This window comes from Tenrec ecaudatus, chromosome X (assembly GCF_050624435.1).
Source record: "Tenrec ecaudatus isolate mTenEca1 chromosome X, mTenEca1.hap1, whole genome shotgun sequence".
Lineage (NCBI taxonomy): Eukaryota > Metazoa > Chordata > Mammalia > Afrosoricida > Tenrecidae > Tenrec > Tenrec ecaudatus.
In genome coordinates, this window is record NC_134548.1 from 113630297 (window position 1) to 113652912 (window position 22616).

General features: G+C 38.6%; 1 protein-coding gene across 1 annotated transcript in view; it reads right to left on the minus strand.

Moving 5' to 3' along the window:
* The window catches only part of PLS3 (plastin 3), a 94573-nt gene that overhangs the window by 41879 nt on the left and 30078 nt on the right, over nucleotides 1-22616 (minus strand). The window contains exons 2-3 of the mRNA XM_075539280.1: nucleotides 4155-4252; nucleotides 2082-2164 (exon numbers count right to left, since the gene is read on the minus strand). Coding sequence (XP_075395395.1) covers nucleotides 2082-2154 — 73 coding nt within the window. The 5' untranslated portion in view covers nucleotides 2155-2164; nucleotides 4155-4252. The remainder of the gene's footprint in view (nucleotides 1-2081; nucleotides 2165-4154; nucleotides 4253-22616) is intronic.

The following is a 22616-nucleotide window of genomic DNA, read 5'->3' on the forward strand; positions in this document are numbered from 1 at the left end:
TCTTTTGATAGCCGGGCACCATCAGCTTTCTTCACCACATTTGCTTATGCACTCATTTTGTCTTCAGCGATTGTGTCGGGTTGGACAGCCCCTCACAGAGGTGTCACAGGGAGGAGATGAGCCAGTTAGGGTGCAGTATAGCACTGATGAGACACACAACTTTCCTCTAGATCTTAGGTGGTTCCTTCACCCCACTATCATGACCTCAATTCTACCTTACAAATAGGATTAAACCAGAGCCTGCAAACTGCTATAGGTAAGAGCCCACAAAACAGGGAATCCAGGATAGATAAACCGCTCAGGGCCACCAGTGAGAGTAGAGATACCAAGAGGATTAGGGGAAATTGGGGCGAGAAAGGGGGAGTTGATCACAAGCATCAATTAGAACCCCCTCCCAGGGGGACGAATAATGCAAAAGTGGGTTAGGGGTGATGGAGGATATGTAAGATATGGAAATAATAATCTATAATTTATCAAGGGTTTGTGAGGGACAGTGGATGAGGGAGGGAGGCAGGGGGAAGAAATGGGGAGCTGGTATCAGGGACTCAAGTGGGAAGAGAATGTTTTCAAGATGATGATGATGGCATATATGCTTGACACACTGGATGAATGTATGGTTGTGATAAGAGATGTAAGAACACCCAGTAAAAGTATGTAAAAAATAAATAAAAATAATAAAACATACTTTGCAAACAAATATTTCCAAAATACTGCACAGGAGAACAAAGCTTATATTCAACAGCAAGCATATATTTACAGTGGCAAAACACTGAGATTGAACAACAAAAATAATAAGACACTGTCCCAACTCCTAAATTCTATTCATAAATAAACAAATTAAGTTATCACCAACCCTGAAAGGTGTACATAAATGAAAGAGAAGATTCAAAGGAGATGTAATCGTAAAACAATTATAAGACCATTTCTACAGAGTAAGCCTAGAGAAAGATTTTAAAATTCTTCTGCAATTAGGAACGCACCTATTACCTTTCCTTATTAATCTGATACTAGACTGTACACTGCTTTTCTTACAGGAAAGGGCTATCTATGTTAAGTCAATTGGCTTTCTTTTACACACACATGCTATTGTGTTAGATTCTGAGCTATATGATTTTTTTCTTGCATGAATTCTGATGGGATTATAACACTCACTCTGGAAGAGAAGGTGGCGGGGAGGGGGGGGGCGGGTGTCAGCATTCTTCCCAAGGCAGGCTACTATACTGCTAACTGCCTTCATATATGAGAATAGAGATGTACTTTCCAACATAGATCTAAAAGTAGACTCTGCTTCCAATATGAAATTATGAATCTAATAGCATGCACTTTACTCCTCAATGAAATATCAAATCCTCAGAAGTACATAGTGACTCATGTGTTTATACACATCAAATATATGAGTTATTACCCTTCGTCTGTTTTTAAAAATTATCTTCTACTGAGTTACCCAAGTGCTGACATTTAGAAAGGGCATATTATATAGGACAGGGCTTCAAAAAATTCATGAAAAAATTTCATTATATTTTAATTCTATTTTTCCAAAACCTTTTTGAAGTGCTCTTGTACTTCTTCCATTATTGATCAATTCTAATACATGTTCAGGTTATAGGGAACTAAGGGATAAATCAAATGGCACATTATGTCTTCCTATCTTATATTAGTGCAATAATTTAGTATGGGAAGGGAGAAAAATCTCAATAAAACCAAGCACTCAGGGAAGAGGAAAACATTATCTAATGGTTCTTAATGATTCTTTTTAATGGGAGATTATGCTGAATTCTTCAAATGCTTTCCTCCCCAGAAAGCAAAATTTTAAACAAAATACAATTTGGTGGGGTATAAATTTTAGGACACACAGTAGCCCCCAATTACGGATTGGGGCCTTGGGTTGAAACTTCTTGACTATATTAGATATAACTAGAAATAATACTTTTCTAAGTGTAGCTTCAAAAACTTTCTCCCAACTACTTTAACCATTTCATCTTTAAAGCAATTTTATTTTTTTTTTGTTTATTTTTTTAAATAACTTTGGTTAGGATCCAATAAAGATGGCATGATTGTAATTATGTAACAAAAATACTCACCAACTTTTGCAAAGGCCTCTTTGAGTTCATCAAGCTCATCTTTGGAAATCTGAGCGGTAGCCATCTCATCCATTTAACAATACCTATAGCGAAATGAAAAGGTTTCAGGCTTTTAAGAAACATTTTTTAAAAACAATAAAGAGATAAAACATGTGAAAAGTCAGGGTATTCAGAAGAAAACATCATCCTTTCAAGGATTCTCTCAAGGAGAAAATGGTAAATGACACTCGAAGAATATAAACAGGGTCAAGGTACACAGAAGTATAGGAAAGAGATATGTAATAAAGATTGTTGATTACATGTGCCCAAGCTAAATGTCAGCATTAGATGACCAATAATTTCTGCATGATGCCACTTTCCCATTAAGCCACTTTCTAAAATAATTCACTGAAAATACATTTTTCAAATATCATACTGCCTACCTACCTATTAGCCATTCCAGTTATATGATTGGTCAAGAGGAGTCAAAAACTGTATTTGGCTTTGACATATAAATGCATACAGCTGTGTGCACACACCCGCTACGCTTGTTATTATAATCCCAAAGGGAATGCGTTTGTTAGATTAATGAGACCATATTCATGTAAGGTGTGTCTTAAATCAATCTCTTTTGAGACATAAAGCAATTAATCAAGTAAATAAGCAGAGACAGGGGAAGAGAGATGCCAAGCCACTTGGAGATGGCCGAACAGCCAAAGCTCAGAAGAGTTTAGGAACTTCTTTCAAAGCAGGAAGAGACAGAAAGTCTTCCCCAGGGCCAACATGTGAATTCAGACATTTAGCCTCCTGAACTCTTCAATTTCTCTTACAGCCACCCAATTATGGCATTTCCCTAACAGAAGCACTAGATAACTGAGGCAATATCCATTCCAATTTGGCCCCATTTAATTTATTTAACCACTAGAGAAAGGGCGAAAATTCTAAGACACTAAATAAATCTAAACCAACATGGTTTTTGTCTGGTCCCCAAACTAAGAATGATTTTTACAGATGAACATTAACAGTCAATGTTGATAAGATGGCACATTTATTTTGAAACAAATTAGGTGAAAAGTTAGCCTGGGCATGAGGGGTGGGGGTGGAAAGGGGATTTTCCCATTCTTTACATCAGTAGCCCCGTATCACAAATCACTATGGTCAATCATTGTCTTCTTAATTTTGTCAATAAAATATTTTGTGGAATTCATTTTCACTCGTTATGCCCAGATAAGGAGAACAGTGGTCAGCTGGTTTCTCCACTCTCTCTAGCCATACAGCGGGAGAAAGATGTAGCATTTTAGGTCCATGAAGACTTGCAGTCTTGGAAATGCTTTGAGACAGTTCTACTCTACTGTATAGAGGTATTATGTGTTGGAAGCTACTTGATCGCAATGTGTGTTTTGGGGGGGGGTAGAGAGGGGGACTAGGAGGTCTGTGCCTTGATTGCAAAGCTTTAACCCTGATAATCCCCAAATATACATTTGTTGACGATGTTTGACAGGAGGATAATGGAAATAATTACGTGTTGTCTTTTCTAAAAGTATTAAACCCATTTGAAGTATGCAAAATAGGAATGTCAGGTATTATATATTCCCTTTTGGATATTTCGTGAAAAATTAAATTAATCAACTCATCTTTTCAATGATAAACCAAAGGTTTATTATGGAGAAATGGGGTATGACATGACAGAGCCTAGGCCATGTGTGGCTTTGAACAACGATCGCCAAATTTTGAACACTTATCACTGTCTCTGGCACAAAGGAAGCACTCAATAAAACAGTATTTTGATTATCCATTCATTCAACAACTATGTGCCAAACACGACATTAAATAAACACTCGCAAGTCTTATGAGGTAAAAATTGTTACCTTCTTTTTTTTTTAATTGAGATTAACAGACTCAGAGGGACAATGAAATTTGAATTCCAACTCAAGATATCCCAAATCCCAGGGATGTTTTGAAATAGCCATATTTTACTATTAGCTAAGATTTTACCATAGTGTTACACTATGGTAAATATTTATGTTGGCCGTTTTTAAAAAAAATTAAGTGAAGGCATATTTTAAAAATATTTTTAAACAGAACTTTTCTTACTTGTTATAAGAGAAAGCCACTGTGCAAGGCAACTTCTCAGCAGATAAACTGGATTAAAACAACAAAAGACACCACGCCTTTCAGAGGAGTCTCAAGATCTGTGAAACAGAGAAAGATGTTGGGTTAGATATGAAGTTAGGCATTTTGAAAATTAAGAATAAAAATAGTTCCCATAAATTAAGTTGAAACATAATAATAGTGCTTTTCAAAGTATTTCATGATGGAAAACCCTAGGAACAGAGCAGTTGAAAATGACGAACATAGCTCATGTCAATGTGCTGCCTGTGTGAAGATTGTTGAAATGGTATATGTTTTGTTATTTATATATATATATATATATATATATATATATATATATATATATATATATATATATATAAATCATCATTCCAAAAAAAAGAGAAAAAAGATGAACGGGATTTAGAAGGGAAGAGAACTAGAAGAGGGTGTGGTGAATTGAGTAATAGCTTAATGATGCCCACATCCTAATCTCTAAAACACACACACACACACACACACACACACACGGAAGAGTAGAACTGCTCATGTGAGTTTCCAAGACTCTAGCTTTTCTCCTTGGAAGTACAGCTGCTGGTGGTTTCGAAATGCTTACCTTGCAGTTAGCAGCCTGATGCATAAGCATGGTGTCACCAAGGCTTCTTCCTAATCCCTAAAACCTGTGAATATGTTACTTTAAGTGGTCCACAGGGGTTTTACAGATTTAATTAAGGTTTTTGAAATGGGGAGGTAATTCTAGATTATCTGGATGTGCCTAGTGTAATCACAAAGATACTTATAAGAGGGAGATAGGATGAAATAACAGAAGTAAGAGGTTGGAGTCAGTCAAGGAAGGGTCCAAAAGCCCCAGGAAAGCAAGTAGTCTCTTGAGCAGTTTCCCAAAGTGGGCAATATCGCCCCCTGGGGGTTACTGTAATGATCCAGGGGAGCTGCACCTGCAGATACCTACACTTTATGTTGGGCTATAGTGCAAACGTTTTTCATTGCCAAGGGGGTGTTGAGTAATCTTTTTTTTTTTTCCTGACAAAGGGGCAGTAGACCAAATTAGTTTGGGACCATATGCTGTAACAAACGACAAGGGAGTCAAAATCTTCCCTGGGGTCTCCAAAAGGAACCGGCAACGCCAACATCTTGATTTTAGTGAGAAAGTTTATGGACTTCATACCTCCCAAATTTTCAAACAATCAATCTGTATTATTTGAAGTAATTGAAAGACAAAACAATATTCTATCCAAAATGATTCCCTATTTCACTTATAGGCGCCTCAATACTGCTGATTACAGAAATAGTATGCAGGATTTACACAGATTTCCTTTATACCTATTTTTAAGCTATCAGGTTTTCCATAGAAAATCATAAACTACCTTTTCCATAAATTACGGAGAAAGACAATACAGAACTTTGAAAGTGAGGCTATCTCACAAAATCCCAAACATGGCCTTTCCTCTATCATTAAAAGTCTTTTCTAGTTTGAGCAATTTATGAGTCAATAATAAATTATGTGAGTTAAAAAAATACCAAAAGATGGCGGGTATTATTTCCATGTTAGTGTATCACTTCTATATATGAGAGAAAATTAGATGCAGGTGGTTTTGTCTCCTGACCAGGTGGGGTCTGGCTAAAGTCTTTTAGCAGAGCTGAATGGAACAATAAGGAAAACAGGAAGAAATAGGAAATCTGTTTTTGTACCGTCTTTTATACTCATTTCAAACTGTCTTCTACTCCCCCCACACATACACCTCTATCATCCCACAATTTTACCATCAGTTTAGTAATCAGTATATGTCTAGTTCCTGCCCTCAAGGAATTTACAACCTATGGGAGGCAAGCATATAAAAATGATAATACAGCAAAGAGCGAATTGATGGCTGCAATGAAGGATGTAAATATCCCATTTTTAGAAAGCGCTGGACATTTTAATGATTATTAATTCTTTCTCAGGTATGTGAGGAAAGTAGCATTTTTGTTCTTCCTACAAAATTAGTAAGTAGATTTTCTTGGGAGTGTGGATCTCATAGAAATTATTTGAAAGCATCAGTCTCTTCTCAAAAAGTATTAATCAAATGTAGCATTTGATATATCTTTATGCTCTCCAGTGTCCAATTTTCAAATTTCTGATTCCTGTCTGATTATTTTAATGAAAGTCTACAGGTTTTCCATCTATTGGAAACATGGAGACATACTTGAACAAAAATTAGAAATTACTGGAGTATATCTTTATGGACAAAACATTCCCGGGCACCTAAGATTCTCTCTTGTGCTCTCTCTCTTTCATTAAAAAAAAAAGACAAAGCAAGATGAAACTTTTTTATTGTGAATTAGGTGGAGGTTTACTATTCAGAAAACTACTTTTGTATTCAACAACTGAAACTACTGATCAAACATCCCAAGAGCTTGCCCAAATTTTGGATAACTAATTTTGCAAATAAATAAACTCATCTTTCAAGTGTCTGGCCTAAAGCTAAAATACAAAGCCAAAGGTTCAAAAGCTCACAATTTTCTAGTTGATATGGCTAACAATTGTAAACGTGCCATTGGAAGCTTCAAATCATTTAATGATGTTTTTTTTCTCACTATAAAGAGAAGAAGGGTTGGGGTTACTAAGACTACTTCTAGGTACTTGATGGTATCTTTAAGGAAATAAAGCAATTAAGTACTGCCTTGGGAGGAAACATCATATTAAATAACTGGGAAAAGATTGCCAGGTAAGTAGTATTACGAGTTCTTTTTTTTTAATTAAAAGTTAATACATAATAGCAATGGAAAAACTCTAGTCTCTTCATCGCCACTCGCTGTATTTCAGGCCCACCGCAGGGAATAAAACATCCTAGGTTGAGGCTGACCAAGCAAAACAGAATATTTGTTACCATTACTCTGCTCTTGTGGACATTTCATTTAATCTCGAGTATGCTATACCCAGCTGTTGCTGCTCCCCCAACGAGGAGGTGTGCTGTAATAGAAAGAAGGTTGGACTTGGAATCAGAAGGTCTCAATGAATGCCCTGCTTCTGTTATTTCATAGTAGTGTGTCCATGAGTCAGATTATTTAATCTCTCTAAGCCTCACTTTCCACATTTGAATACAGGGATAATAATGCCTACTCGCCCAGGGTCCTAATGGAGATTAAAGATGGCATGTAGGAAGGTACATTATAAACTGCAAGTATTATATGGCAACTTCAAATCCTTAATGAAAGAAGATGGGAAATAAATGAACGGCTAAGTAATGGTAAGAGGTTATATAAATACAAATCATTAAGTTGAACTAAGAGCCCCTGAGATGGGATACATGAAAAGTTATCTCATTTGCTCTATAATTACTGACTACCGAGCATAATGGATCTGCCTTATATATAAAAATTATAAGCCTTTAATCAAAGTTATTTAAAATACTGGACCTAAAGAAAATCTGTCAGGAAACTTTTATCCAACTCAATGAGCATTTTCTTCATTGTGGCAAGTTCTTGGTTTGGTTTTGAATGCCACTTTAAAAGCTCAAAAGGACTATTTCAAAAAGATATCATTTTTAATTTACATATTTCAGAGCCACGTTTTAAAATGCTAATAGCTTCACAATCCAGTAATATCCCTCCCAACTTGTATATCATTCCGTGTAATGAAAAATAAAAGGTGACAAAATGTCTTTTAAAGTTGATATTATATACTGAAGGCAAATTTCAACTCAATTTCCCAATATGTGATGGGTTGGCTTAAAAAGAGATCGACATTCGAAATTCCTTATCTTTTTCTCAGTCATTTCCTCCACAAGAAATGAAAAAATTTAACACAAGGGGAAAGAGAACTAGGTAATCTAAGAAACAGAATGATATTTTACACACATCCCTTTGAAAATTCAATGCATGAAATACTAATCCAGAGGAAATTCTTCTCAGAGTCGGACATTTTTCTGAATTCTCTAGTCTGCAAAGCACTTTGATCTTTCTCAAACTGTTTCCTGTCTAGAGTCTTGCTTGCCTTTTCTACAAAGGGAAACATTAGAAGAAAAGGCAAACCCTTGCTCTCTAACCATCTGAGACACAGGACAACAGATTTTCAAATAAGGGAATAAACCAAAAGCAAGCAAAACCTTTCTTGTTTACGTTTCATCAAAGGATATGGTGTACAACTGGGTATGAATTCAGGGCGTCACCCATAGAAGAATCTTATGCCTATGAAGTCATCCCTAATTACAGAGGCTGACAAACAATACAGCAATTATGAAGCCACTGCACTGGCTCATTCAATCATACGCAAATCCGGAACACACATCGCTGCTGAGAAAGGTGTATCCCCAACTACACGAAACTATTACTCAAACTTGAGGGAAAATAGGGTGTTCTGTTCTCATTTCCTCTAGCATTCATCTCCGGAATGTGCTCAATGAAATAACCTACTGCTCTGTGTCATCTAGTACCATGTAAGAAAGGTGACAAAAGCTTTATTTGAGAGGGCTGCAAGGCACAATTCCATTGTCTTTCAATTCTATTTTTCCTCCAACTGGCTGAAGCCCCCTCACACATATGTATATAGCTATGCATTGGTTCCCTCTTGAAATTGAAATGCAGCTCGAGGAGAAAAGCTTTATCCCAGAGGCTAGGAAACACAGACAGGCTTGGTGGTGAGAGACTCACAAAAGGGTGAACAAGCAAACCTGCAAGCACCGTTCTGTGTGAGCAACTCTCAACAAAATGGAGTGAGCACATCAGCTTCCCCCATCCCAGAGAGGCCGTGCTTTGGAGCACCCACACGTCACAGCGCTGTACCAACAGAAACTGCCCCCTTGCCCCTCCCTAGTTCAGTAAGTCAACAGCACTGGTCTCCGGGTTAAATGAACATGCAATACTCGGTGGGCTGAAGCACACCTCCTCCTACTTATGCTTACTCAAACCCCAGTCTCAGGTTTCCAAATGACTTTTCAAAGATTTTATCTTGAGTGTCTCTGTCCACACACTTACTCTTTTACATTCGCAGAGCCTTAACTGAAGGCCACGGCTGTGCCAGGTTCTGTGTGGGTGGCGCAGTCACGAAGAATTAGTACACCCAATTCCTGTCTCTCTGGCAGAGCTGAGGGTGTAGTGGAAGACACAGATGGAAAAACAATGACGTAAGATATTGATGTTATTGTCATATATACTGAGTACTGGGGCTGTCGGGAATGATTGTCCAGAGGAGGTGACTGTCGGCCTTTGTCTGAGAGCATGAATAGGAAGTTCTCTGCCATACATCCCTAAGAAAGCAGGAACACACAAAAAAGATGATAGTCTGGCACTACCAGAAGTTACTGTTTGCAGTCCTGTGCCTAGGGATACAATTGGAGCCTAAGGCAAGGGATTTTGCATTGCTAAATTATCTTCCTAAAGAGATGATCTGATCCTACTTTTTATTCAATAGAAAAACAAGTCATCTGTTTAGCACAATGTTCAAGGCCCCATACTAGATACCTGCCTTTCTTTCAAAAAGTTACTTCCTGCTCTGCGCATAGTCCCACTGAATCCTATACTGTAAAGATAGCATCTTACCCGAAACATGCCATTGCCCCACCTCCATTCCTTTTATCTGGTTTTCCCCAGGGGAATGCTCTTCATCAGACTGTTTCAGGAAATCTCTTCGGATTGTCCCAATCCCAAACAATCCTCCCATGCCTAAACACTCCCTACTGCAGCCGGACCTACAAATTTTCTTATATTGCTCTCCTGTTAAGTATTTGGTTTCATGGTCAGATCCTATGTACCATGATTTGATTGAGAAACTATAGTCACCGTAAGGATGGCAAGGACCAAATCTCAGTCCTTGTCTCATCCCTGGTGGCATAGTGGTTATGCAAGGTTAGCAGTTCGAAACTACCAGCTGATCCATGGGAGACGGAAGAGGCTTTCTACTCCCATGTGCAGTTAGTTCTACTCTGTACTACTCTTTCTCAATCTGTCCTAAAAGGTCGCTAGGGGTCAGCATCGGCTGGATGTCAGCGAGTTTGGTTTTTGGTTTTGGTCACAGAACCAGCATAAAGAAAGAAATAATGAAACTTGAAGTGATACATCGTTGTAAGTTTGCATCAGAGCAGCTGATCATTATAGAAGGATTTCTTACTGGGTACTTTGTGAAAGACTTCAGATTAATATGAACCAGGTGATCTTGTTATTTTATGAAGCACAAACAAGCTTGGAGGAGTGGAGTAAAGTGGCCAAGGTCACATAGCTTATAAGAAGTGGAGCCAGTTCCCCAATCTAGTTCTGTCTGATAAAACAAGGCTGTTTTCTCGACCACTCTGCCACATAGCCTCCTCAATAAGTGCTTGTTGAATGAATGAATGTACAGGCCCACATCATTTGAACTCTATTAGCATGACATCCAGGTCCCATAAGGTTTTAATATAGTATTTGCACCATGTCCAAATCTTATCACATCCTGTTTCACAAAATGTGCCATGGACATTAAGTGACACACATCTTCATTTTCTTAACTAGTCTGGAAATGTATTAAGGATAGAAAGGACAGCTCACTCATCTTGGTATCTCTCAAAAAGCTCGGAATACACTAACTCTTCACTGACTGACAAGGTTAAGTGCCAAAGGCCAGGTTGTTATGTGGAAATTGGCATTGTGGACAACTTCAATGACCAACTGCGCTTCCATTCGGAATGCAAATACTCTTCAGGTTCCCAAAGATATTACGGAGGTGGCCCCGCGGGGCTGTTCCCTTCCCAGTAGCAGCAGGCCCAAGCTCACTGTTTCTGTGCCTTGGCTTCTAACTCTGTGACATGATTTCTCTACTTTGTAACTTCAGTACTGGTGCCAAGTGGGTTGGCTTCGGCCACTGGAAAGCACAGACCAAAGGTGATCAGGTCAATTTGTTAACCCATCACTGGACCAGGGTGCGCACTCTCTGTCCTATGTAGTAAACGCAAACTGCAGATAACGAGATGAGATCTATAAGCCAGGGGCAGCGTAGCCTCAATAAAGAGCACAGCTTTGGAATCACAAATGAGGGCCCATGGATACTACCCACAAGCATTTTGCTCAAGCTCCTTAATAAAAGCTCTCGTTCCTCATGCATAATAGATTGCGTTTCATCTCGGCATGGCATTGCAGGCTCTCTACAGTGGTCCTAATAGGCACACTAAACCAGTTTTCACCTTTCAACCCCCTTCAGAATAAGTATTTGGATCAAACCTTTTTCCTGAAAAAGTCCTACTCACTTTGGTACCTTTGGTTTTATCCTGTTCCTCCCTCTTCCTCTTTCCCTCTCCAACTGATCCCCTCCTGTCTTTTCCTCTCACACTTACAATGCCCTCCTCGTTAGTTTTTTCTTTCCTCCTATCCAAATTCTAGGGAGCCTGGTGGCATACTCGTTACTTGCTGGGATGTGGTTTTCTATGGCATAAGTTTGAAACCAGCAGCTGCTGGGTGGGAGAAAGATTGGGCTTTCTGCACCCATAAAGAATTACAGTCTCAGAAACTCACAGGGGCCTGTCCTATAGTGTCACTATGAGTCAGATTCAACTCATTGGAAGTGAGTGATCCAAACTGTACTCAACCTGGAGCGTTCAGTAGATAACTCATCCCCTCCCAAGGTATGTTTCCCAATGACTACATCCCATACTTGTCTTTCTCTTCAACTCCCACAGAATTTAAAATCTTACCACAGAATGCAGCAATTTAATTATAGACTCCCTATTATAGTTATATAAGCGAATGTGAAGATAGTTTGGCTGGAACAGCCATCATGCTACTGAGACTGACTTCATATTGTAAATCAGCCTCCTCCACATAGCTCTACCATTCTTCCATTAAGACCACGCAAATACGTGTCTCATTACCTGCTCCATAGCTGTATTTTAGGAATGTTTCTTACGAGGAAAGACTAAACTTCGTCTTTCTCTTGCATACTCCCATAATATCTTGCTCCATGCTTGATACATAGTCAGGGTTCAAAGACTATTTTGACTGAAATATTTCCAGGCCAGTGATAATCCCTATCAAGTCAAATTCAAGGGTCACAGAAATTAGAATTCTAAAGGTGATACGTTTCTAGGGTTCTCGGTTTTCATCCTTTCAATTATATTAGGAATCCCAGTTGTAGAGTAGGTTAAATATTGAACGCAGGGTTCACCCTACCAGTGGCTCCTTGGGAGATAGAGGAGCCTGTCTGCATCCATAAAGATTTAGTCTCTCTGATGCCCACAGGAGCAGTTCTATTCTGGCCTATAGAATCGTTATGAGACAGAGGGTTTGATTGGGTTGGAGAATTGTATTAAGGAAGAAACTATGTAGCCAATGTAAAATTAAAAGAATGCGGATGAGAAGGCAAATTACTAAACAAGGAACCCTGGTGGTGTCATGACTTACACACTGGGCCGTTACCACCAAGATCAGCAGTTTGATACCATCAGCTGCTCCTGGGAGAAAGATTAGCCTTTCTACTTCCTTAAAGAGTTACAGTCTTTGGGCAGTTTTACCCTGGGCTGTAAGGGTTGCTATGAGTCAGACTTGACTCCGCGGCAGTGAATTTTGGGTTGCAAATTTCCATAAACTCAGAAACCCACAGGGTCAGCTCTATTCTGTCCTATACGGTTGCTTTGAGTCAGAATTGAGTCAATCACAGTGCTGGTTTTTATTACCATAACAACAAAGGCTATATACTGCTTGCAGTGAGATGAGCCTGGCATCACATATTACACACACACACACACACACACACTTGTTTAGCACAAACTGAAGGTTTTTTACAAATCTATGTTGAGCAAGACTATTGATGGCCATTTTTCCAATGGCAAATGCTCACTTCCTATCTGTTCCCCATATTGGTATTTCTCACAATTTTTCTAGCTTTTCAAAGTGTTTTTTGCAAGCTTAATAGACAATGATGTAGAATACACATAACCTTTATGTACACCGGGATAATTCTGTAGAAGGGATACCAAGTTTATTGCAATATTTACTTTCTCCTTTTTGCAGTGGTCTGCAAATTCACATTTCCAAGGTAGGCCTGTACTTTGATAGAAGACAAACATCCTAACCAAAAATGTGACTATAAAGCCAAGAAATGAGAGTGGTTGTTGGAAAACGAAGATAGCTTCTCCTCTGCTAATGCCTGTTTTCAGTCATTTAAGGATGAGAGATTCTCTTTAAACCTGGTCCCAAATAACCAAAAGTGTAATTCTGTGAAACACACAAGATCTAAGCAATCAAAGCTTTTGTATTATGAGAAGTCTAGAAGTTCTTTCTGTATACATTTGGCTTAACAGGAGCCCTGGTAGAGGAGTGGTTACTCGCTCATTGGGCTGCGATCCACAAGATCCCCAGTTTGAAATCACCAGCCACTCTGTGGGAGAAAGTCGGGGCTTGGTACTCTTGTAAAGAGTTACAGTCTCTGAAACTCACCAGGGCAGTTCTCCCCTGTCCTATCGGGTGGCTACAAGTTGGCATCAAATCTATGGCAGTGTGTTTGAGTTTGAGACCAACTTGAAAATAAACAGACAAAAAAGAGTGTTGCTCTCATGGCACACACAGTCCATATATGACAATATTTTCTGTCATCGTATTTTAATATTGTTTACGTTCAACCTCTTGAGCACCAAGTACTTTGCCCAACCACTCCCATTTGATCAGTATTAACAACGAGTCTTACTATAAACAGGGCCAAGCACTTAAGGGTCTATGTGATGATTTTTTATTTAAGGCTAATTTTCCATACACAAAAGCTATCACTATGGTTGATCATTTGGCAGTTGTTGTTTTTGAATAGCTTTACTCTTGCAACTGGTTTTTTCAGGAACAAGGGCTTTAGAGTTTTGTTTCCTTCCTCTTAGAAAACTTTTAAGGCAATCTTAGTAAAGGAGCAATTGTAATAGCATACACAATGCTCAGGTTAATGGTTTATGGGCCTGAACATCAAAACAAGTGAGCCACACCCTAACTACTCTCACATTTCATAAGTTCCGATGCCTGAAGGTTAAAGGAAGGTTAAACCAGAACAAGTGTTGAAGTGTTGTGCTGCTCATTAAGTCGAGCATCTCAAAAGTGCTAAAAACTGCTACCCATATATAGTCAGTAGGGTGAACAAATGTCTACAAATGCAATATTCCAAATGAAAGCATACTTTGCTTAATCAAAACCAAACCCAATGCCACCAATTCAATTCTAACTCATCACAGCCCCATTGGACAGACTAGAACTGCCCCTTTGTGGTTTCGAGGCTGTAAATCTTTACAGGGGCAAATAGCCTCATCTTTCTCCTGAAGATTTGGCAGGTGGGGTATCAAAGAACAAAAAAATAATATCATTGTGTGCTCACCTCCCTGATGCGATGGCTGGAGGCAAATGGGTGCATAAGTAAATGTGGTGAAGAAAGCTGATGGTGCCCGGCTATCAAAAGATATAGCGTCTGTGGTCTTAAAGGCTTGAAGGTAAACAAGCGGCCATCTAGATCATAGCAACAAAGCCCACATGGAAGAAGCACATCAGCCAGTGCGATCACGAAGTGTTGAAGAGATCAAGTATCATCAGAACAAAAAATAATGTCACTGTGAATGGGGGGGGGAGAGTGTAGAGTGGAGACCCAAAGCCCATTTGTAGGCCACCGGACATCCCCTTACAGAAGGGTTTCGTGGAGGAGACGAGCCAGTCAGGGTGCTATGTAGCAATGATGAAACTGACAACTTTCCTCTAGTTCCTAAATGCTTCCTCCTCCTCCACTATCATGATCCCAATTCTACCTTACAAATATGGCTAAAACAGAGGATGTATATTGGTACAGATAGGAACTGGAAACACAGAATCCATGGCCAATGATGGCTTCAGGACCAGTGGTGTGGGTGGCAATACTGGGAGGGTGGAGGGAGGGTGGGTTGGAAAGGGGGAACCCATTACAAGGATCTACATATAACCTCCTCCCTGGGGGACTTAAAACAGAAAAGCGGGTGAAGGGAGATGTCGGACAGGGCAAGATATGACAAAATAATAATTTATAAATTATCAAGGGCACATGAGAGAAGGTAGAGCGGGGAGGGAGGGGAAAAATGAGGAGCTGATGCCAGGGGCTTAAGTGGAGAGCAAATGTTTTGAGAGTGATGAGGGCAATGAATGGGCAAATGTGCTAAAAAAAACAATAAGCTACAGAGTGGCAGAATAGATTTTTTTTTTAAAAAGAAGCATCCTTGTGGAGAGCAAATGTTTTGAAAATGATGAGGGTAACGAATGTACAAATGTGCTTTATACAACTGATGCATGTATGGATTGTGATAAGAGTTGTATGCAACCGCATTAAAATGATTTTAAAAAAAAGATTGACTGGTGGGTTCAAATTGCTGTGATTTGCTGACCTTGTGGTTGGCAGCCAAAGCATCATCATCTACCATACCACCAGGACTCTATAAGGTCATCTCTAGGTGCATAAAATAAAATGGATAGCATCTTTACATGAGGCATTGGTATACATGCTGATGGAGTTATATAGTATTAAGCATTAGAGACAATATAAATATTGTCCAGTTTATGAAATATAAATCTATACCATTTCAAGGATAATCTGGCAGTGATATAAAAAATTGTATCTAGTATATCTGTGGTAAAATATGTTAAACTCCAAATGCTTTGAGAAATGAACTACCCTTTAACCAACTTCATGAAGCTTCCTACTGAATAACTGCAATTTTGCCATAGATCAATCCAAAAAGAATGTCTTAAAACATTAGCCTTCTTAAGGGGAAGAAGAAATCTTGTAGGTAGACTGCCCCAACACTCCCTGAGGATGCATGAGAGAAACATAAATACTAAGTAAGACGGGCAGGGAAGCAGTGATAGCAGTTATGCGCAAAGCCATGCGGTTAACCGAAGCAAAATAACCCACCTGCAATAATTTGCGACTACCCACAGTCAATGTAAAGCATCGCCAATATTCTGTCTGTATTGCTCACAAGGAGCTGCAAGCAACCATAGGGTCTTAGATGTTAGTAGTCACTTCCCTGCCCCCTCCTCCTTTGAATAACTTTCCGTATGTGATACCCACCTACTCCCATCTCTCTCTCCACCAGCCCCTTGAAAGCAGGTTTGGTATCTTAATTTGACATAGTATCTTCGTTCACAGTAAGTATATCCGAAATATTTATAGAATACATTTTGTTAGAGGGGAGTAGTAAGGGACATGGAGATTTAAACATTATGCATGCTATCTAGAGGGGCGCTGTTCCAAAATCATACTTTTTTAGAGAAAGCTATGAACAAAATAATCAAAACAAAACAATGCTCCCACATTTTTCACATGCAATTGGCCTGACAGCATGCTTTAACCACCTGCTCTTATTTGGTCCTTCAAGAGACTACAAAAACTCTTGATGATGCCTGTAATGTGCCCTTTGAGTTTAGCTGAAAGTCAAATAGAAACAGATTTTCCTTGCAACCATTTTGGCACTCCAGTAGCATACTTCACGTTCACAATCATTTGTCGCTAAGCATCACGTGCAAATCATGTCTTTTAATAGACCTGTCATTTATAAATAAAAGTCAACATATAGGGAGAAATATAAATCACCCCCAAATGAAAGCAATACTTAATTTTTAAATTTAAGATGTCAAATACATATAAATGTAAAAGAATGATAAAGTGCATGCTTATAAACTCATCATCCAGATTTCATATATAATATTTATGAGTCACAATCCCTACAGGGTTGGACAATTCTGTCATTTCCTGTAAGAATCTCAAATACCTTAATTTTAAGGGGGGAGGGGAATTCCCTTTTGCCCTTTTCATACTTCATAATCAAAAATAAAATCTTAAAGTAGTAGCTAATTAAAACTGAGTAAATAAATTGTTTTTCTAATGCTAGAACATTCAAATCTATTTAGTCAGACTGAGGCATTCTTTAAATGCTTGCATTGAAGATTTTTGTAGATAGTTTCTTCAAGTTTCAGTTATGGTCTAAAAGTCCCGTTTCCCGTGACAAAGAACACAGTATTCAACTTGTACACCTGGAAAATGCCAAACTGGCAAGTAGTATGTTCGCTAGTAAGAAAATCTGGTGGCACAGTGGTTCAGCACTCAGCTATTGACATAAAGCTCACTGATCTGAACTCAGCAGTCGTTCAGTGGCAGAAAGCTACAACAGTCTACGTCAGAGAAATATGAACAGCTTTGGAACCCCGAGGGAGCAGTTCTCCTCTGTCCTTAAAGGGCTGCTGGGAGTTGGGAGTGACTCGGTAGAAGTGGGCTTAATTTGGTTCGGGTGTTATACAAGGGAGGGGTTAAAAAGTTGCATAAAGATAGAATCATCTGATCTAAAAGGAACAGTAAAAATGAAAAGCAAAAATTGATAGCACTGGATATGTTACAATTTATATTCTGTGATCCATGAAAAAAGAAATTTTATCTGCATAAATAGATAAATGTAATAATTGCATTTGCAAATTATATAGAGATCAGTAAATATTTACAATATCACGCTGGCAATGTTTTAAACATGAAAGGTAGAAAGCAAATTTAACATGGTATTTTCTGAATAAAATATATTGACTGACCTTGAAAAAAATCATGGGAACTTTTCACGACAAAAAATACTAGTTATAGCAAACACAAAGGACACAGCAAGGTGACATCTCCCCTTCCCCTAGTTTTAAAAAAAGCTAAGGTGTTTGTGTGTCTTTGTTTGAAATAATTACACCTCTTTTAAAAGATTATGTGTTCATTTTAATATATTCCATAATACTTAAGCAAACTTTAACAACCATCTAAAATCTGAATACCTTATGGAAACATCAATCTGCTGTTAATGAAATTAATTACCTTCCACACCTAAGGGATATTTCCACTCTTTTTTACTAAGAAAATCTAGATAGAACAGGTTGAGTGAAGCCGAGGGCAACCTTCAAGTATTATATATATATATATAACAAGGCAAGATGAGACTAGTTAGGCCTGCTTCAACTCAAAACAACAATAAAAGCCATAAAATAGATAGCCTAGCTTTCAGAAATCACTAGCAACAAAATTTCAGCTTAACCTTTCAGTGTATTATTAGTGGCTCCTGAAGTGTTATGTATCCCGTCTGCAAGCATTCAAGTAGAAGGCTCGTTCATTGGGAAAGCTAGACTTGTTCCTCTCATGCTTCACGTACTGCTCAGTGCTCACGGTTGGAGAGGAGAACCTTCTCTCAGCCTACACTTCCTGCTGTATATATGACTAGCTGCGTTCCTCTGCATGAAATCAGAAGCGAAACCTGTATGTTCACCCTCCATGTGGTGGAAGATCTCGGTGAGTTTATGAGCCCCACAGTACAATCACAGCCACGAAAAATTCTTCACCAATCATTCTCATTTAATTTGTGGATTATAAATAGGCACTAGGGCAGCCATTTGACATAAGTAAGTCACCTGATAAGCAAAGAATACCAATGTAATCATGGCATGTTGCTAGGACAGTGACTTTTGAGTTCACAGAAATTATGAAAAAAATCAATGAACAGAGATCAAAACGATTGGAACCCTGACCTCCTCTCCCCCAGACAGTGGGTAACGTTGGAGGCTGGGGGAAAGTGCTGGCCATTTAAATTTTGAGGCCACACGTTTGATAAGTACATGTTTAATTAAGGTTTCAAAATCTTTTGCTTTAAAGCACAAAATTCCTATAATACTCCTCAAGGAGAAAAAGCAGCCTCGACCTAGAGAACAGGTTGATTCTAAAAGGGAAATCTTGCTTTCTTACAACAAACTGGATTCTACACAGAAAAATCAGATTTAGAAAATAACTCCCAGTGTTTAACGACCCAAGCAAATCATAGGGATGCCAGGGTTTTCAGTATACATTTCTACCGAAAACATTCCATCATTTGAAAGATAGTCTCATTAAGATATTAAAGTAGTTACCCTCATAACTCCAAGTGTTTAAACTACCCAAACAAAGAATAGGAATATCAAGCTTTTCAATATATATATATATTCCTATTTAAATCTTCAGTCGTCCAAAAGGTAGGGCCTAATACAATATTAAAATAGTTACCGTCCTGCGGCAGCGAGAGCCAAGCTGGTTCTTTCCTTTCTCAGTGCAGGAATAGAAGGAACCTTCTCCCACGCCCAGAAAGCCAATCTGGAAACCCAACATTCTTCTTACAATTGCAACTTTCAAGAGCAAGTCACAACACTTCCTGCTAGAAAAGAGAACACCCTGGCTAAAGAATGATACAACACTTACGAATCCTCTTCCTGTCAACCTCACAGGCCAAGAGTTTAATCAATGTGAACTTAACAGACAGCATTCACAGAAAATTTGCCATTTTCTTTCAGCACCAGTAAAATCGGACATCAGAGAATTTAAAGTTGGCTCAGGTCAAAGAGCTCCAACCCATATACCTACTTAGAATTTGAACACGGGCCAAGTAGCCTGCTTATTTTAGAACACATAAAACCAGCTTCCCTCCAGCGCCCAGGTCACTCCTCTAGAGTAAAGCACAGCACACAGAAAGGAAAATCAACTGTCTCACGCCACTGATCTTCTCTAGTATTCATTTCAACCCATACACGTCCATGTCATCATACATCTTTTATATTCCATATGCTAGGTGCTGTGTGGCTTTTAGATCTGTCCTGTTTTCTGATGAAACTGTAATCTCTTGTTTTCTGGTAAAACTGAAGGCTCCTTTTGATAAAGGCCGTTGCAGCAAGCCTATTTCCTTTTGGCATCGATCATTGGAATGAAGTTAATACTTGCTGAACCGAGCAATTTCTACAGCGTAGTTGAGTGTATGGGCTCTGGTGTCACATGGCGTCCAAACCCAGGCTCCATAATTCAGCAGTTCTGAGTGTCCTTAGGCAAATTGCTCACATTCTTTGTGCCTCCATTTTCTTTTGCTGATAATAGAACTATTTCAGATAATAGCTAAGGACTTTATAGGTTATTGTGAGGCTTAGATGATTTAATGTGTCAAGAACTTTGAGCAGAGCCTGCCACATACATAATAAGCACTCGATATGTGATGACTGCTATTCTCATTATTGAAATTTGTTTTTAACTGGTCTGGCGACTGTAATCTGCTTGATCACGGACCACCTTAGTTCAGAAGTGCCTTTTATGGGAGAAAAGAGAAAAAGCAACAAAAATTCCTGACTTGGCTCAAAAAACCATCCTTTTCAACTATTCACATAGGGCAAGTTAGTTATCTGCAAGAAAAATGAGAAACATCCATGTCCTTATGACAGAGTTGGACTGACATCTGTGTGGCCATGAACAAATTATGGAGCTTCTCTGCACCCCGTTTCTTTCTGAAAAACCGAGCTAATGCCACACACATTATAGGAACGCTAGGGTGATTACAAGAGATGATCAAGCTGTAAGTACATAAGATTATCTGGCTCCAGTAAGGTGCTCAGGAAGTGTTAGATATTATTATACCCTATCTAGGATATAACTGGCTCAACCTCCTGAAGAATGAAGACTAAAGTCAAATGCTATGGCAGTCCTTTGTAAATAATAAAACAAAGCGAAACATTTTAGGATAGCACATTGATTTCTCCACCTTAGGAGGTAGGATACCTGAAAAGGGAACCGAATCAGCACTGTACTGTACACATTGTGAGGCAGAGATTGTTCTTCTGTCCATGTCACTCATCACCATTAGAAAATACCGTGTGACGGTTTGTCTCCTTAATGGATGCATTTTAATAATATATTTCATCAATGACCCCCCCAAAAAAGGTTCAGAAAATATCAAAAACCAACAGACTCCAAAAATAGAACAGAAGAAATTTAGCAGCCAGAGTCTGAGGACATGTTTTTTCCATCTGCCTTTGTTGCTGACTCACCATGTGAAACCTTTGCGACATTCTCTGAGTCTTTTTGTAAAACAGGCCCAGCACTTTTCCCTGTGACCTGTTGGGAATACTTGAGCTTGTAAGAACGCTTTAGCCCATTGAATCAGTAGGAAGAAAGGATATATATGTACGGACTGTAAGGATTATTATACCATTCATAGCAAAAACCAGGACACAGGCGATTGCAGTAAATAGACAGTGTCCGTAGTATAACATTTAAATGTTGGGTTTTTCTCCGCCTTATTTTTTTTCTTCAACCACACTTGTTGCCTCAGAGCGCATGGATAGGTCTATCTCATGTGCTATGTAACTACTTTTTTGATAGGTAACAGTGGAGAAGCTAATGTTTTAAATATCTAATGCTCCACATTAAAGGATTACATTTCCCCCCTCGGCAAATAAAATTTACAAGGTCATTATAACAGGGGTCCTGGTAGCACTGTGGGATAAGCATTGGGTGGCTTGCTAACCACAAGGTTGCTGTTTCGGCCCACTAGCAAAAAGGGCATGGGATAAAGATGAAGCTCTCTGCTTCCAGAAAGATTTACCTCCTCAGAAGCCCTATAGTATAGAGCCTCTCTCTGACAACATTGCTACCTGAAAACTGCTCCCTTGACCTTCCTGTCCTTGGACATCTGCAATGTATATGGTTTCTAGTTTTACAACCACCAGCACTGATCTTTGATCAAAGTAAAATCTGTCAACACTAAATAGCTTATCTTCAAGTCTATTGAAATAACATAAAATAAGAGTATTAATTTAAACTGCAAATCAGCTGCAAAACATTCAAGGAATGGATTTACAACAGCTTAGTATGGGTACAATGACAGATAGAGCAATGAATCAGAACAGAGAATCCAGAAGTACGAGTACAACCAAGCACCTACAGACATTGAGTTTTTAAAACAGTTTTAAGGCATATAATCTGCATATCACAAAATGCAATAGCTAAATAATATTAAGAAGAATTATAAAATCATCACCACATGTGGAGGGAGGGGGAAAAATGAGGTGGTGCTATTAGGGGCTCAAGTGGAAGGCAAATGTTTTGAGAATGATGATGGCGGCAGGTGTACAAATGTGCTTGACACAATGGATGTATGTAAGGATTGTGATAAGAATTGTACGAGCCCCCAATAAAATTATTTTTTAAAAATCATCACCACAACCAAGTTTAGAACATTGTTTCTTTCTTATACTCATTGTGATTAGCTCCTCATTTCCCTCCCTGCCATATTCTCAAGCAACCATGACTCCAGTTACTGTCTCTATAAATTAACCTATCCTGGATTTCACAGACAGGAAAACATACCCCAAACAAAAACAGCAACCAAAAAAATAACAATAACAAAGTAAAACAGAAAACTTAATCGAAAAGAAAGTACAAAATATAAAAAATTAGAGAAAAATTGAAATGACAAAGGACTGAAAAACATTAAATGAGAATATCAAAAACTCTATGCCATTGAGTTGATGCCAACTCACAGGAAAAGAGAGTCTTTTCACTAAACAGGGCCGGAAAAATTGGATCTCCAACTACAAAAATATTAAACAAGGCCCATTCCTCACACCATGAATAAAAATGTACTCAAGAATGGTTACAGATCTAAAGATAATCAGCAGAACCATAAAGATTGTCAATGGGAA